Source organism: Pungitius pungitius, chromosome 9, assembly GCF_949316345.1.
Source record: "Pungitius pungitius chromosome 9, fPunPun2.1, whole genome shotgun sequence".
NCBI classification, from domain to species: domain Eukaryota; kingdom Metazoa; phylum Chordata; class Actinopteri; order Perciformes; family Gasterosteidae; genus Pungitius; species Pungitius pungitius.
The window spans coordinates 14,424,749-14,438,430 of record NC_084908.1 but is presented as its reverse complement, the minus strand read 5'-3'; the positions used below and the strand labels follow the sequence as shown (position 1 = coordinate 14,438,430).

The window sequence follows — 13,682 nt, the reverse complement described above, 5'->3', positions numbered from 1 at the left end:
CCTCAGTCAAACCATCTGAACTCAAAACCAAATATTTAGTCAAACAACAGAGATGCTGCTCAGTGTCACACAAGAAAATTTAGAATTTAGTGAACTTTAATATGAAATGTGGTCAAGGACATGGAAGTTGAAAAACTAGATTCTTTTAGTGAACAAGTGGACCAAAAAGAAACCAGAGGACACTCAAGTGCGTTCTAAAAATGGTGCAGCTTAATTCTGCATACTGACAATAAACATCCGAAAAGCAAAAAAAGAAGGAACTGCACGTTCAGTAACATTTCATTTCCTATGGAGTGTTAAAGATTTTTTTTTTTTTTTAAAGGCACGTCAAGCAGTACGATTCCCAATAGGCCATTAACTCAATTGTGCAGTAACAGAGGTGCATCAGTCCTTAATGGGAATGCAGAGAATTACAACAACAGACTCAGATCAGGCACAATATTCTGCAAACAAATAGACCTTTCTTATTTTTCAGATACACTATTTACACGTTTGGTGATTATATTAAATACCAACTTAAATAGACCGACACATCAAACAGACTGGTGGATAAATAGTGAATACACTCTTGTAAAAGCATTTATAGCGGGATTTTTTCTGCGGCTCCCAAGAATAAAAAAACTGGCAGAAATGTTTTCACATTCCCCACCATGAATTAGTCTGACATAATGGCAATTTATGGCATGAGCAACAGATTTCCCCTTTGTGTCAACCCTGTGACGAGGGGGGGAATTCAGTGGTACAGCTATTAGAAGAAGTGGTGAAAATACATTCTTCAAAATGAGATTCCTTATTTCATTATGGATTGTCACTGACAACTACGGGGTCCTGTTTATGTGCTCTAAATGATTGTTACCTTTCTGGCATATAGTCCTCAATCCCAGTTTACATCTTAATTTTGGCATAGAGTTCATCAATTTGATCCCTAAAGAGGCTTCGAAGCTCGTTCCTCTTGGCCTTCAGGGTCGGCGTCAACAGGCCGTTCTGGATAGAAAACTGCTCCGGATGCAACGCGATGTCTCGAACCTGCCGAGAAGAAACAGAGCAAAAGCAGATGGAATAAGAAAAGTGAAAATATATTGTTAAAGTGGTCTGTGATTATTTCGCAATGAATCAGCACAGGGTGATGGATTCAAATTGCTCGACTTTCCAACCAATTCAGTTTACTTTCAAGCTCTACAAAGAAAAGGAGCACATTCTAACAATTTATAATATGTAGCCTATCTATCTGGACCTTAAATCTGAAACAAAGAGTTGAAGTTGTATCCAACTGGAAAATAATGTCAACATTATTGTAGTTCAATGGTAAATTCTGAACTTGAAACTTTTTGTATTTTAATAAAACAAAAATCACCTGCTCAAAGGACTTAAGTCCTGCATTTTTGCCCAGCCTCAGTATGTCCTCCAGAATGGCATTCTTCACATCCTAAAAAAAAAAAAAAACAGTTAAAAAAGGTTAACATGAGTAATGCGAGTGTCCAGCTACGCTGCAGTTAGTAAATACCCTCACCTTGTTTTTGCACAGTTCAGAGAAGGAGCCCTCGATCCCTTTTTTCTTCATCCAGATAGGCAAGATGTCTGGATCAGGTACCACTATCCCCACCAGACAAGCCTGGAAAATATAACATGGATGACAGGAAGATAAGAGACACACAAATTGCGCCATACTAAAACATGTGTTGTGCATGATCATAACTATCTAGTATTTAGCGCTATACCAGTTTCAAATAATTTACCTGTAAGCTTTCGCCGTAGACAAATATCTGGGCCACTGGGTCACTGAGACTGTAGGCGGTCTCTATCTTCTCAGGGGCGATGTATTCTCCTTGTGCCAGCTTGAAAATGTGTTTCTTCCTATCAATGATCTTCAGAGTGCCGCTCTGGGACAAACCGGGAGAGAAATCCAAACTCAAATGATGGATGCAACTGATGCTTTGCCACCAGGCGTTACACATCTACCCAGAACAATGATCATAGATCAATAGCGCTCCGTCAAGTACGACTTACAGGAAGCCATTTTCCAATGTCTCCTGTGTGCAGCCACCCATCCTTGTCGATCGCCTCTGCAGTTTTCTCAGGATCTTTAAGGTATCCCTGGAAAACATTTGGTCCTTTCACACACACCTAAAAGAATAGGATGAAAAATCACATTTCTTTTAAAATGTTTGAATTTTTTACTGTACAGACATCATACATGTATGCATTTCATTTTAAGCACCTCTCCTTCTCCATTGGCTGCCAAGTAGTTCATTTCTGGCACATCCAAAAGTTTGATGGCATTGCAGGGCAGAGGAGCCCCAACGTGACCTGCAGACACAAAACAGTCACAATTTAATTTCAGGGTTCGGAGGCCGAACTGTGTGAATTTAAGTCGTGAGCTGCATTGCACGTACCTGCTGACCAGTCCCCGGGCATCGACATGGAGCACCCAGCGGTGCATTCGGTCTGGCCATAGCCTTCATAAAACTGTGGCGTGCAGAGGAGGTTTTAGTGACTTTCAGGCCAACACTAAATGAGTCGGGCGAGCGGATGTGGCTCACCTGGCAACCCAGCGCAGCTCGAAGAAACGTCAGGATGGTCGGAGACACCGGTGCTGCCCCGGTGATGATGAGTCTGACGCGACCGCCGAGGCTCGCCTGCACATGAGAAACCATTTTTTTTTTTTTGTTAAACATGTGAAAGAAATAAACTTCAAAAAAACACAAGAGACCTTGTTTACCTGCACTTTCTTGAAGATGAGTTTGTCCCAGATGCTGTCTGTTCTGACTACACCACTTTTAAGCTCCGCCTCCTTCCTTCTGAAGGCAAAATCAAGGAGCCATTTCTTGAGCGGTGTGTTGGCCTGACTAAATACCTGTGAGTAGTTCAGAAAAGCTGTATTTAATCTCCACATTGGATAGAAAACAATAAACAAAGACCACAGATATGGGAATAAATGAGCATGGAACTTGTTGAAAAATACAGTTAAACAGTGGACTTTTGAAGACTTTATCGTTTGTAACATTTCATACAGCCTAACCTTATCAAACATGCGGTTGAGGAGACGTGGGACTACGGGGAAAACCGTTGGCTGCAGAGTTTTCAAATCATCCATCAGAAGTCGAATGTCGCCTTGGAAATAGCCGATCCGAGCGCCGTGGATGAGGACAACCCCCTGACGACAGGAAGGCCGTTTAATTAAATGACTGACAGCTCACCCACAAGCAGGACGTGTTGTGAACATTTCCCCAAATATGTACAGACTCTAAATGACTACGCAGGATATAAAGTCGACAAACGCACACTGCATTTTTGGCATCACTGCAAAACACCACACAGTTTTTCACCTACTCAGCCGGAGGTCATTTTATTGAGGAAAGTAAAAATGATTTTCTATTAAACCTTTAAAACCACACCTATTATTTCATTGCACAATGCATCTGAAGAACAGAAACTCCAACACATACCTGAACAACTCTTTCAAACATGTGCGCTAGAGGGAGGTAGGATACATGAATGTCATGGACGCTCAGCATGCAGTGTACCTGCGGAGGACACACAAAACAAAAACACATGCAATCTATGCGGGCCAAGCATAGCGAACTGTACCTCCACCACCCTCTCAAACATGTGGGCCAGAGGGAGAAATGAGATGTGCACATCTGTATTGGTGGGTTTCAGAATGCCCTGGACGACAACGTTCACAGGGAGAGGGGGGGGGGGGGGGGGCACAAGGGCAAAACCGATAAGGCGAGACGGACAAGAAATTATATTAAAAATGTGTCAAAGCGGACCAACCCGAGTCAGGTGGGGATTTGAGCTTTTAAGCAAGGTTTATCAGAAACGTTTACAACTAAGCAAACATTAAGATTTATTTATTAATATCTGTAGTCCGTCTCTATGGCTATGACGGATTTGATTTTTTTTTAATGAGAGAGGAACACCAGTTGAACAGTGTTGTTGTGGAAAAGTGTGGAAAAACAACATTTCATAAGAAAATCTAAATCTTCCACTGTTTGACTGGTACTGTTCATAAGACAATGCCCTTTAATTTAAGATCCATAAGTCCAGTTGGTATGTTTGTTTACCTCCGTCATTCTAATGAAACCTGCAGTGTTGGAAATCACATTTCCATGAGTAAGCATTCCACCTTTTGGGTTCCCTGAAAGGAAAGCAATGATCACGATTATACACGAGAATAAAAAAATTAAAAAGAAGAGACATCTCCAAAAGCTCAAGCAGTTGTGTAATTACCCGTGGTACCGGATGTAAAGCAGATAAGAGCAAGGTCCTCTGGTGTAGGGGGCTGTAATCAGATCACAGATAAACACCGACATGTATTAAGCTCGATTGCCGTTTATAATGTGCCAAGAGGCAATTTCCTTGCTGCCGATTACAACCAAATTATTTGAAGATTTTGGTAGTAATGTTTGTATATTATGTAAAGAAGTGGTGACTCACCACTGGTTCCCGGAGATTAGCTTTACCCAAGGCCTGGAACAAAATGAAATGTTCACATAGTGAAACTGTGGGTACAGCTGATGAGAATCATGCTTTAAAACAAAATAGATTTAGGTCCTTTGTACGAAAGAAGATTCACTTGTTGTTCTGACCTCAAAGTTTTTTAAGCTCAGGATATCGATGCCACACTCTTGTCCGCGTGCCACCAGCTCGCTGTCAAACGGCTCCATGAGCACAATCGTCTTAACTGTTCTCCCGTTCTCGCTCACACAGTCCAAAATCATCTGAGCCTTTTCGGGTACGTCGCAGATCACCGTCGAGATGGCAGCTGTGGAACAGACGTCCCCAGATTGACCACTCTGTTAATAGCACTGCAGGTGTGTTTCAAGTGTGAACCTTCGTGTACCTCGGTCGATAATGTAGCCGATAGCTTCGGTGCCGAGTGTGTCGTACAAAGGAACAGCGACCAGGGAGTAAGTGTAACAGGCCAGCTCGGAAATGGTCCACTAAGTGACAAAAAAAACAAAAGCAACAGCACTAATGAAAAAAATAATTGAAATACATTGCTTCCTAACAGCCACTAACATAAACAACCTACGTGAGTAGAGTTTATCCATAAAACAAATCCAAACAGTCAAGCTCATCAATATATTTTGACTGACTGATGGAAATGCTGATGTCATGTCTCAACCCAAACCACCCTGAGTGGTAAAAGGACTTTGATACATGCTGTGAATGACAACTAAGAGTTTGACCCAAACAGAAAACGTCTCAACTCCACTCTTTCGCTCCCTGAACGAGCAACACCTGACAATATTTATCTTGGCCTCAAGCAATTGGTCTTACCTCGGGCCTGTTCTGGGAATAGATGCCAATAAACTTGTCCCCTGTGTGAGAGTGTCCTCTGTGAAGGAGAGCGGAGCCGACGTGCTCAGCTCTGTCTACCACCTTTGCAACAGACCAAAAACAAAAGGTTTTTTTTTTTTTTTCACGTCTTAGCAAGTTGTGGAGGAGTAAAAAGTAGATGCACATCTCACCTCGCTGTAAGACAGCCACTCATATGGCTGGTTGGGTTTTCTTGCTCCCAGACATGGCCCGTCATCTGCAAGAGACGATTGTTCACTTGCACCTACATTCGTCGGTGAAAATCTATCACATGTCAACGATACACGAGATGCACTCACGTGATACTCTGAGCCCTCGCTGGAACACCTCGTAGATTGTGCGTGCGTCGCTGTAGTAGTGAGTCATGTGCTCATCGCTGTCGTTCAGTACAGACCTTCTTGCACGTTCTCCACCCTAGAAGAAACCCCCCCCCCATCATGTTAAGACCGGCACAGAACGAACCTTCGGACACACGTTACAACATTACAACATCTCTTGTCATCAATGTGAGAGGGAAGACTGAGAGGCGCATCATCATCAGCATGTGAAATTATAGAAAACTGCAGAACCTCACTAGTTGGGACAAGCCATGTGCTCTTTGTGAGCGGACACAGCTCGATCATAGTATTGCCGTTTCCCTTTTTAAAGTAAAAATAGTGAACTAGTGAAAGCAAGAAAAATGGCAACTGCAAAGTTGATGGCTTGAATTACGCTTTGATAAATAAGATACTAATTATGAATGAAATAATTTGCTAATAAACCCAAGTTATGAGAAAGTTGAAATGATATCACATAGCAATGAAGTCCACTTTACCAGCTAAGACAATTTCACTTTTAAACACCGGAAGTATTGCTTTAGCATTCCCGACTGATTCTGCTGACTAGTCTCCTTCCACTACTCTGATCTTACTTCAGTTATTCCTCGGATTCACGGGATTACATGACAGCGGATAGACAGTTACATCATTGTTTTTCTGTGTCACACGACTCACGTCAAATTAATTAGGTCTAGCAACATTTGATTAAAAAAAAAAAAAAAAAAAAAAAGCAATCACTTACTGGCATCTCCACTGACTGCTGGCTGAGGTCACACAGTGGTTTGAGGGCCTTTGGCCGCGTGGCGTACCAGTAGGTGGTGATGGCGGCGAAGGCCCCCATCCCTATGAGTGCATTGGTGGGCAAGCCGCGCACATAATGCCGAACATCCTCCAGCTCGGAAAACCACAGCTGTCTCAGGACTTCCGGAGCCTGCATGACTGTTCAGAACGACCCTGGAGACACAAACACAGACAGAAACACGGCTACGTCAGAACACTTTTAGTCCTGCTCTCTTTGTGCCTCTGTTCCAGTTTAGCTGATAGATTTCTTTGTAGCATTTAGCATACACAATGAGCATAATCAAAGAATTTGAGGAAACAGTTTCAATTGGTTTTTCTTTCCGAAGGGACACAATGTGGATCTGTCAGCATGCAGTGACACAGCAGGCGGTGATCTTTATCAATGGGTCTCTTGTTTTAGAGCACCAGAAGCCGCTCACACAGAAGGAGAATACTGGTCCCATTCAGAGTTAAAGGCAATTTACTTACATCGGTGTCACCCTGGTCTCAAATACATGCTGCACTGAACACACTGTGTAAGGCCATGTTTTCTTCGCTTATGAAATGAATCCACATTTTGTTAAATGCTGTGGTGAGTTGGTCCTTGGGCCCGTTCAACACCAGAAAACCACAGCTTTGAATAATGTAACACGATGTCATCTTGTTACGGCTGTACTTCATTCACCGTTCTTTTCAGGAGAATCTAATTTTACCACTTAATTTCATGTTTAGCTATACTTGTTGTGGTAGGCCTTCCTTTAAAAGTCATCTAAAATTATAAAGGTGATAGAAAGAGGACCAGTGACAGGAATCATTCAGAGTACCAAAATGTGATATTACTATACATTTTAGAGAGAACAATAAGGTTTTTATTTGAGCTGTCTTTAGGTCTAAAATCATAAAAAAAGAATAATATTTTTACAATTTAAACAGAAGAATCCTGTCAAAATAAAGATATGATCTGTTCATATACTGTTCTTACTTCAACAAAAATGCATACAATAGGAATATGTGCCATCCCGTTCAATATCTTTTGCAATGACACAGGTTTGACTTCAGATCTCAAGCCTCCGTGGAGATATAATGACACAGACATTTAACAATGAACGTCACTCTAATTACAGTTTGTCTGAGGGGAAGTGAAGCTTCCAGGTTGGAACATTTAAGAACGTAACTCATCAGACTGAAAGCAAATTGAACCGGTTGTATGCCTCCCTGCCACAAAATTGCAATAGAAAAGTAAAAGTCAAATGACATCCAATTGCTTTAGCGAGCCTTTTTTCAGGAAAGGCAAATATCATCTCTACTCCTAATAGGACATGGTATTTTTTCTAATATCAGAACTGGATACGTTAATACATTACCAACAATGTGTACTGTGCCAGCATGTTTCACTCATTTGACCTCTAGATTAAATGGAAACAGACCTGTAGGTCAATGAACAACCGCCACATACAGTAGGTAACAATTGACTTCTCACCTACTTCTATTATTATCACAGATCTCATGGCAACAGAGACCAGTGTCCACTGGGACAGATTAGTGTACACAAGACACTTTTCTTTACATTTTTGTCTTTTCTTTACAATTAAAATGCAGTACATTGTTCCATCTGCTCAAGGATCAAAAGAGATTAATGATATTCCAATACCAAAACAAAATATACTGGCAAGACGCGGTTAAGTTATATTTGCACTTGCTTAATACAAGTAATATGAAAAGCAAACCTATTCAACCCTACAGTACTACTGTAAAGTCCTACAGGTGTACCTATAAGCTAATATGAAGACAAGATGATCACACTACGTCTGTGACGGCAAATCAAATGCAGCCAAAGTTATTTAAGAACTTTAGTATGGATTGTGAAAAAATCAAAGATGTATAAATCTCTATACTCACAGTCCCACAGTGTGTGTGTGTGTGTGCGCGTGAATGAAGATCGGTATAGACAGTGTCCAAGGGCAGAGCGCTGCAGCTATCTGACCGGCCTTCTGCTGCAGCAGTTGCTATAAGAAGGACCGCCACTGACCTCTAACAGGCCTCTGAGCTTCTCACAACTATGAATAGCAGAGACACGCCCCTCTCAAACACGGACGCGTGGGGCAAGGCTACCCGCGCACTCTCCAAGCAGCAGGTCGATTTAAAGCAACAGAAATGTGGGCTTTTTGTCCTTGTGAAAACACAACTTACACAACACAACATACGAGGGGCAATATCAGGTGTGAATAAACAGTTCGATGGGGTAATGGAGGCCACAAATTCAATTAGAATCCAGCCTACCGATCGTTGATCTGAGTGACTCAAACATTGAGGGATGTTTATTTAAGACTGAAAGAACGATGTCTTATCATACTTTATCTGGACAGAACGTGCGCAATTTTTGTGTTGCCGAGTAGGTGAACCTTGTAGAGAAATAATCAAACGCTTAAAACAAGAAGGGCCAGAGAATGTGAGCAGATTCCACTGAGTCCAAGACGAATGAGTTGATTAACTACTGTTCAGACAAAGAGGTTTTTTGCTTGCATGTTCGACTGGAACAAAACATGTGTAATGAAAAGAAGCAGATTGGGACTGAGTTTTACCATCTGACTGTAAATATACACACACAGGTCTGTTAGTGGAGCGTAACGGTTATGCACAAGGTTGAAACGTGGTGGTAGGGTCGTACGGATTACATCGTATTCCGAATCCTGTCAGTGTGTTAAATATGTTGCGACATCAATATACAGACCTTTCTTTAGATATCATCGGTCTTTAACATATAATACATTTCCGATTAAATCTTGACTGACCAATCAAAATATTCCATCAGATTGATGCTAAATTATAACGTTTCTGGCCTACAATAAACCAAAACATAGCTTAATAAATAATAAAACGTAATAAAACATTTGATTTGCTGTTTGAAATGAACAGAGTTTGATATCTGATATCTGCAACTATCCATCAGAGAAGACACAATGTAATATTAATAAATGATGCAATAATTAAAGTAGGTTAAGTTTTAGCTCATCTCTGTCACATGCCATCGATCACAAGCTTGAGAAAGAGTTGTTGAAGTCGGAAAGGTAACGCAACGACTCCCCTCACTCCACCTCTGTGCTCCGTACTTGGACGGGGGAAGATGGCGAGCCAATGGCAGGGCCGGCTCGCCGGTCACCCCACACGCAACACATCGCAAAAAAGAGGGGGAGAGGGCAGCTGGATCACTGAACACAGAACATCAGGCCTGCAGCTCGAGAGTAGACTACAGCTCGAGTTCTGAAACCACAAACAGGAAGTTAGAGAGACAAACAGTGGTTGGTTAGTCGCAAGAATCAAGTTCCTCTTCATCGAGGCGCGTAGACTTACAAAACAAATTAGTGGCCTTTGTTGACCATGCATGACCATTAGGTTTAAGGATTTAAGCTCGTAATTACAACTTTAGCACTCGGGGGATTTAACACCGAGCCTTTAAACAAATCTAACTTAATCCCATTTCCCCCACGATCACTTACAAATCCCAAAAGCAGCTTCCTCCCCCTCAGCAGTTACTGGAATCTGTGCATCTGAAATATTTAGATGATTCTTTGATTCCTGGGTGCTGATCTAACAGAGATACTTTGGACTTAAAGAGTTTGGTGGGTGGAGTCTTTTAAAGAGCTTTGAAAAAAAAAAAAAAGTTATGAGCATTTCTGGGAAACTAGATTATGAAAAGAACTTGTAGAGAAGAATTTATTGAAAAGAACAAACTCCATAAAGCATCCATGTGTACAACACGAATTGTCCTTGAAAAAGGAAAAGCTTGACAGGCGTAGCAATGGACTATTTTAGTGGTTTGGAATGTAAAATGTCGAGCATCAGCCGGTATAAATGATAGGTGGAGATATTTCAATAAGCATGAAAAAAACTACCATCAAACACTTTTAAAAGTTAGTAAATGTTTTTCTAATGAGATGTTAAATCAAGAAACTTCTCATGTCAGATTATGACACCATGAGGATACAGACACACACCGTATACATACAGACAGCTTTGGGATGAAAAGAGAGGTTTTAGCAAGCAGTTTGCACAAAAAAAAATGATGATTGGCAATAGCAGGCTGAAGAATGAAAGTCATTAAGTTGCTACCTTGATATCATGGACACATTTAAAATGATGGCTCCTCCACATCCTTGTGGTAGATTGACAGCTACAGACTTTCTATTATAGCTCTAACAAAAGAAATGATAGTACCTGAACCCAACTGTGTTCAGGACATTTCCACAGTGTTCCACTCAAATCTAAAAAGGCATGATGTCATGTACTTATGATCTGTTGGATCGTTTTGCTGGATCTGCTGCAGGCAAGTAGATTAATTACTATTTTTACCTTGTGCACAAGATATAAACATATTACCACCAGGGGCGCCATGAGCACATTCTCAAGGGAAATAATCCACACAGAAGGGTACATTTCTGTATATAACCAGCACTACAGGTATAAAGCGTTATGATACGGATTCCCTTTAGACAGTGAACAGGAAAAGACAGTCCATACATCTCAGTGTGCGGAAGGGGACGTGGACATCGTCTGGTTTGAAGAACTCCCGTCCAGCCTCCAAGTCACAGATGACCCCGGCTTTAGGACACAAAACCCGACCTTGCACAACACGACCATGCTTGAGACGGCAGGTCTCCCTCTCCCTGGTGAAATCACACACTCCCAGTCACATGTTCTCACAGCGGAGAAATGCAGGGAGGGAAGGAGGGGGGGGATTTTTGAAGTGGAACAAAGGTCACACACCCGTCAACGGCTATCGGCACAGCATCGGGACAGATGACCTCTACACTGTAGGTCAAAGAATATGCAGCAATCGGGGGCAGACGATGGAATTTCGGTCAGAATCTTTTTTTCATAAAGAAAACATTAATGCCGGGGACACGCTTGTTAAACTAAAAAACTAAACGGGGCACCTTCAAGCGCTTTGCTGAGGTCACTTTGAACAAAAAGGAAAAGCTACTGTACTACTTAATGATTTTTTTCTGAATATATTTAAGGTTTGCTTGAACTTGGCTTTAAGAATTATTTTCGTCACAGAAATCTGTTCGACATTTAGTCAAGAAAACGTTGAAGCCACAGCGGCTCAAACTTAGCGTGACATGTCATGTCTCAGACCACACTTCCATGTATGCGGTTTATCATCACATGATAAAAAGAAGAAAAAAAACTGAGGGACGTTTTTTTGGGGGGGGGCGGGGGGTTTGAAATACATCTTTTGAATCTATTAGCGGGAACCGCATTCACAGTAAATCCTTCTTCTCTAAAACGCTCCATGCAGAAGCATGCTAATTTGAGTTTGCTTTGTTCATCCGGATTCTCATCTTGATGCTCTCACATGATCCTTTTTAATTGATTTTAGTAGGTTATGACATTTGTGGTTGGGATCACTGATTGGCACAACAGCGACTTATTTTTTACCCACTCACATGTTTCTGAAAGAGCCGTTGTGAAGCTCAAAGTGGTGACGCCACAGCAACCATAACTGGAGTTAGAGGAGACGGCTCAAACTGTCCATTGCACAAAGCCCTAACCCTTGATTACGTCAAACTTTTACTTCATACAGTTTAAATTGGCCAATTAGGGCATTTAGGGCATGAAGATTGACTGGTTTTACATTTGAGCAGCCAAAGTTGCAGCACTTCCCTGTTGTATTTACTTTTCTGCACCGGAGGTTGTGGGCTGTTTGGAGGGTGGCCTTTGCTCTAAAATGTGCTGCTTAAAAAAGAAGAAGAAAAAAACCTGTTCTCGTTAATTGTTGTGTAAGCACCAGACAGTACAGCCGTTTGCGTGCTGGAAACAGACTGATGGGGGTATACTCAAATGACGACACTGTGCCAGGCGGTTCCTGCATCAAACGACGACATAGTGTGGCTCTGTGTTTGCAGTAATGAAAGCGCCGCCTGTGCTCAAATAACACATAATTGGGTGTGAATGTAACCGATCATGTGACTACTGCACAGCAAAGGCAAAACAGCACTTCTTAGTGTTTAGAGAATGCCATTTAAAAAACGAGAAGAAATTGTCAAGCACAATCCACATTCCACAGATTCCTGCTGCCATCCAGGTTCATTCTACAGCATGTTGGGGCAAAGACAACCTGTTGACACCACAAGAAGTGTCGCGCCTTCATTTGTGACTTTCGGTAGGCGAATTTATGTGGTTTGTTTTTCGGGTTATTTACTCCTTAAATCAATTCAGAGTCAGCCTACGGTCTTCTGTGTCAGTAATGTAGGGAAGTTTGAAAAGTTTGCAAGTTGACTATAAACTATTTCTACTTTACATGCATGTTGAGGGGGATCCTGGAAATAACTCTTGGTCAGACATTTGTTGCCAGACTACCATTTGTGCATCCTAGTAACAATTCCTTACAAGTATGTTGAGAAAAAAGACAAACATAGAAATGTTAGAAATGAATCCAAACTTCCTGTTTCATGACGTGTAAACAATTGAATTATAAACATGAACTGAAATGGGAGCGGCCCCAAAACCTGAAAAACCACCAGTGGGCCACCACGTCTTCTCCTCGCCGAGCTTCCTCTGCTTGGAGGACACCGGGACACAAACGCATATGGCGCGGATGCGTCGCAACTCACGTGCGCACCCGAAAGGGTGACGTCGTTGTCATATTTCCTAAACAACGGCGTGAACGTGGGTGGCAGTGGCGCGCGGAGTAGACGAGGCCTAGATTAAAGAAGACAGAAGTTTAATCGAAACAAAGTATCATTTCTGCCTCGGGTGAAGACTACGTATCCGTGTCTCCTGTTGCTTTCTGACGAGTCCAGACGTAGACGGGACCTCTCAGCGATACCGACAGATGAAAATACACCGCAGTACACGCAGTAAAGACGTGATGGCGACTGAACAAGCTGTCGACGTACACGTTAGCAGAGAAAACGAAAATGAAGACACGGCGGGGAGAGAAGACACTAAACGTGGCTCGGTCTACTTTAGGGCGACAATAGGCAAAGCGGATGGGTTTCCCTCCGCGGGCTCGAAAAAAGCACAACATTTCATATAATGTTAACCTCCGTCAATAACACGGCGTGTGTGAGGAGACGCAGATGTGTAAATGTGTCAGTCAAAAGGTGAGGGAGGTTCAGACCGACCTGTGAACGCCAGCAGATCCGGAGACCGATGTTGAATCTCTCGAGGAAGCAACAGCGGCAGCTGCAGTCCACTCAGCGGCTGCAGCTCTCAGCCAATCAGGAGCGGCCACACGTGTTGCTTCCGCTTAAGTTT

General features: G+C 42.2%; 1 protein-coding gene across 3 annotated transcripts; it reads right to left on the bottom strand.

Annotated features, from left to right (window-relative positions):
• Positions 1–296: 296 nt before the first annotated feature.
• On the bottom strand, positions 297–13,682 carry acsl1a (acyl-CoA synthetase long chain family member 1a). 3 transcript variants are annotated; one of them, XM_037472356.2, is made up of 21 exons: positions 13,550–13,682; positions 6,385–6,596; positions 5,625–5,739; positions 5,478–5,542; positions 5,287–5,388; positions 4,847–4,946; positions 4,593–4,768; positions 4,441–4,473; positions 4,234–4,285; positions 4,068–4,141; positions 3,589–3,666; positions 3,020–3,154; positions 2,720–2,854; positions 2,541–2,636; positions 2,394–2,466; positions 2,219–2,307; positions 2,008–2,124; positions 1,737–1,880; positions 1,511–1,612; positions 1,355–1,426; positions 297–1,026 (listed from the first exon to the last, which is right to left on the bottom strand). In XM_037472356.2, exons 2-21 carry the CDS (start codon positions 6,577–6,579, stop codon positions 886–888), a joined length of 2,094 nt encoding a protein of 697 aa, XP_037328253.2. In that variant the 5' UTR covers positions 6,580–6,596; positions 13,550–13,682; the 3' UTR covers positions 297–885. The 3 variants fall into 3 exon arrangements, with proteins under 3 accessions (XP_037328253.2, XP_037328251.2, XP_037328252.2); XM_037472354.2 differs by lacking the exon at positions 3,589–3,666 and adding an exon at positions 3,447–3,524; XM_037472355.2 differs by lacking the exons at positions 3,589–3,666; positions 13,550–13,682 and adding exons at positions 3,447–3,524; positions 8,322–8,457.

Bases quoted from the DNA above. Each gene is read 5' to 3' on its own strand.
- acsl1a (XM_037472356.2), bottom strand. From the start codon at position 6,579: ATGCAGGCTCCGGAAGTCCTGAGACAGCTGTGGTTTTCCGAGCTGGAG. The intron at 4,474-4,592 runs GTCAGAACAACA...ATTTTGTTCCAG, and splicing joins TGAGCTTAAAAAACTTTGAG to GCCTTGGGTAAAGCTAATCT. The intron at 2,637-2,719 runs GTAAACAAGGTC...TCTCATGTGCAG, and splicing joins TCATCTTCAAGAAAGTGCAG to GCGAGCCTCGGCGGTCGCGT.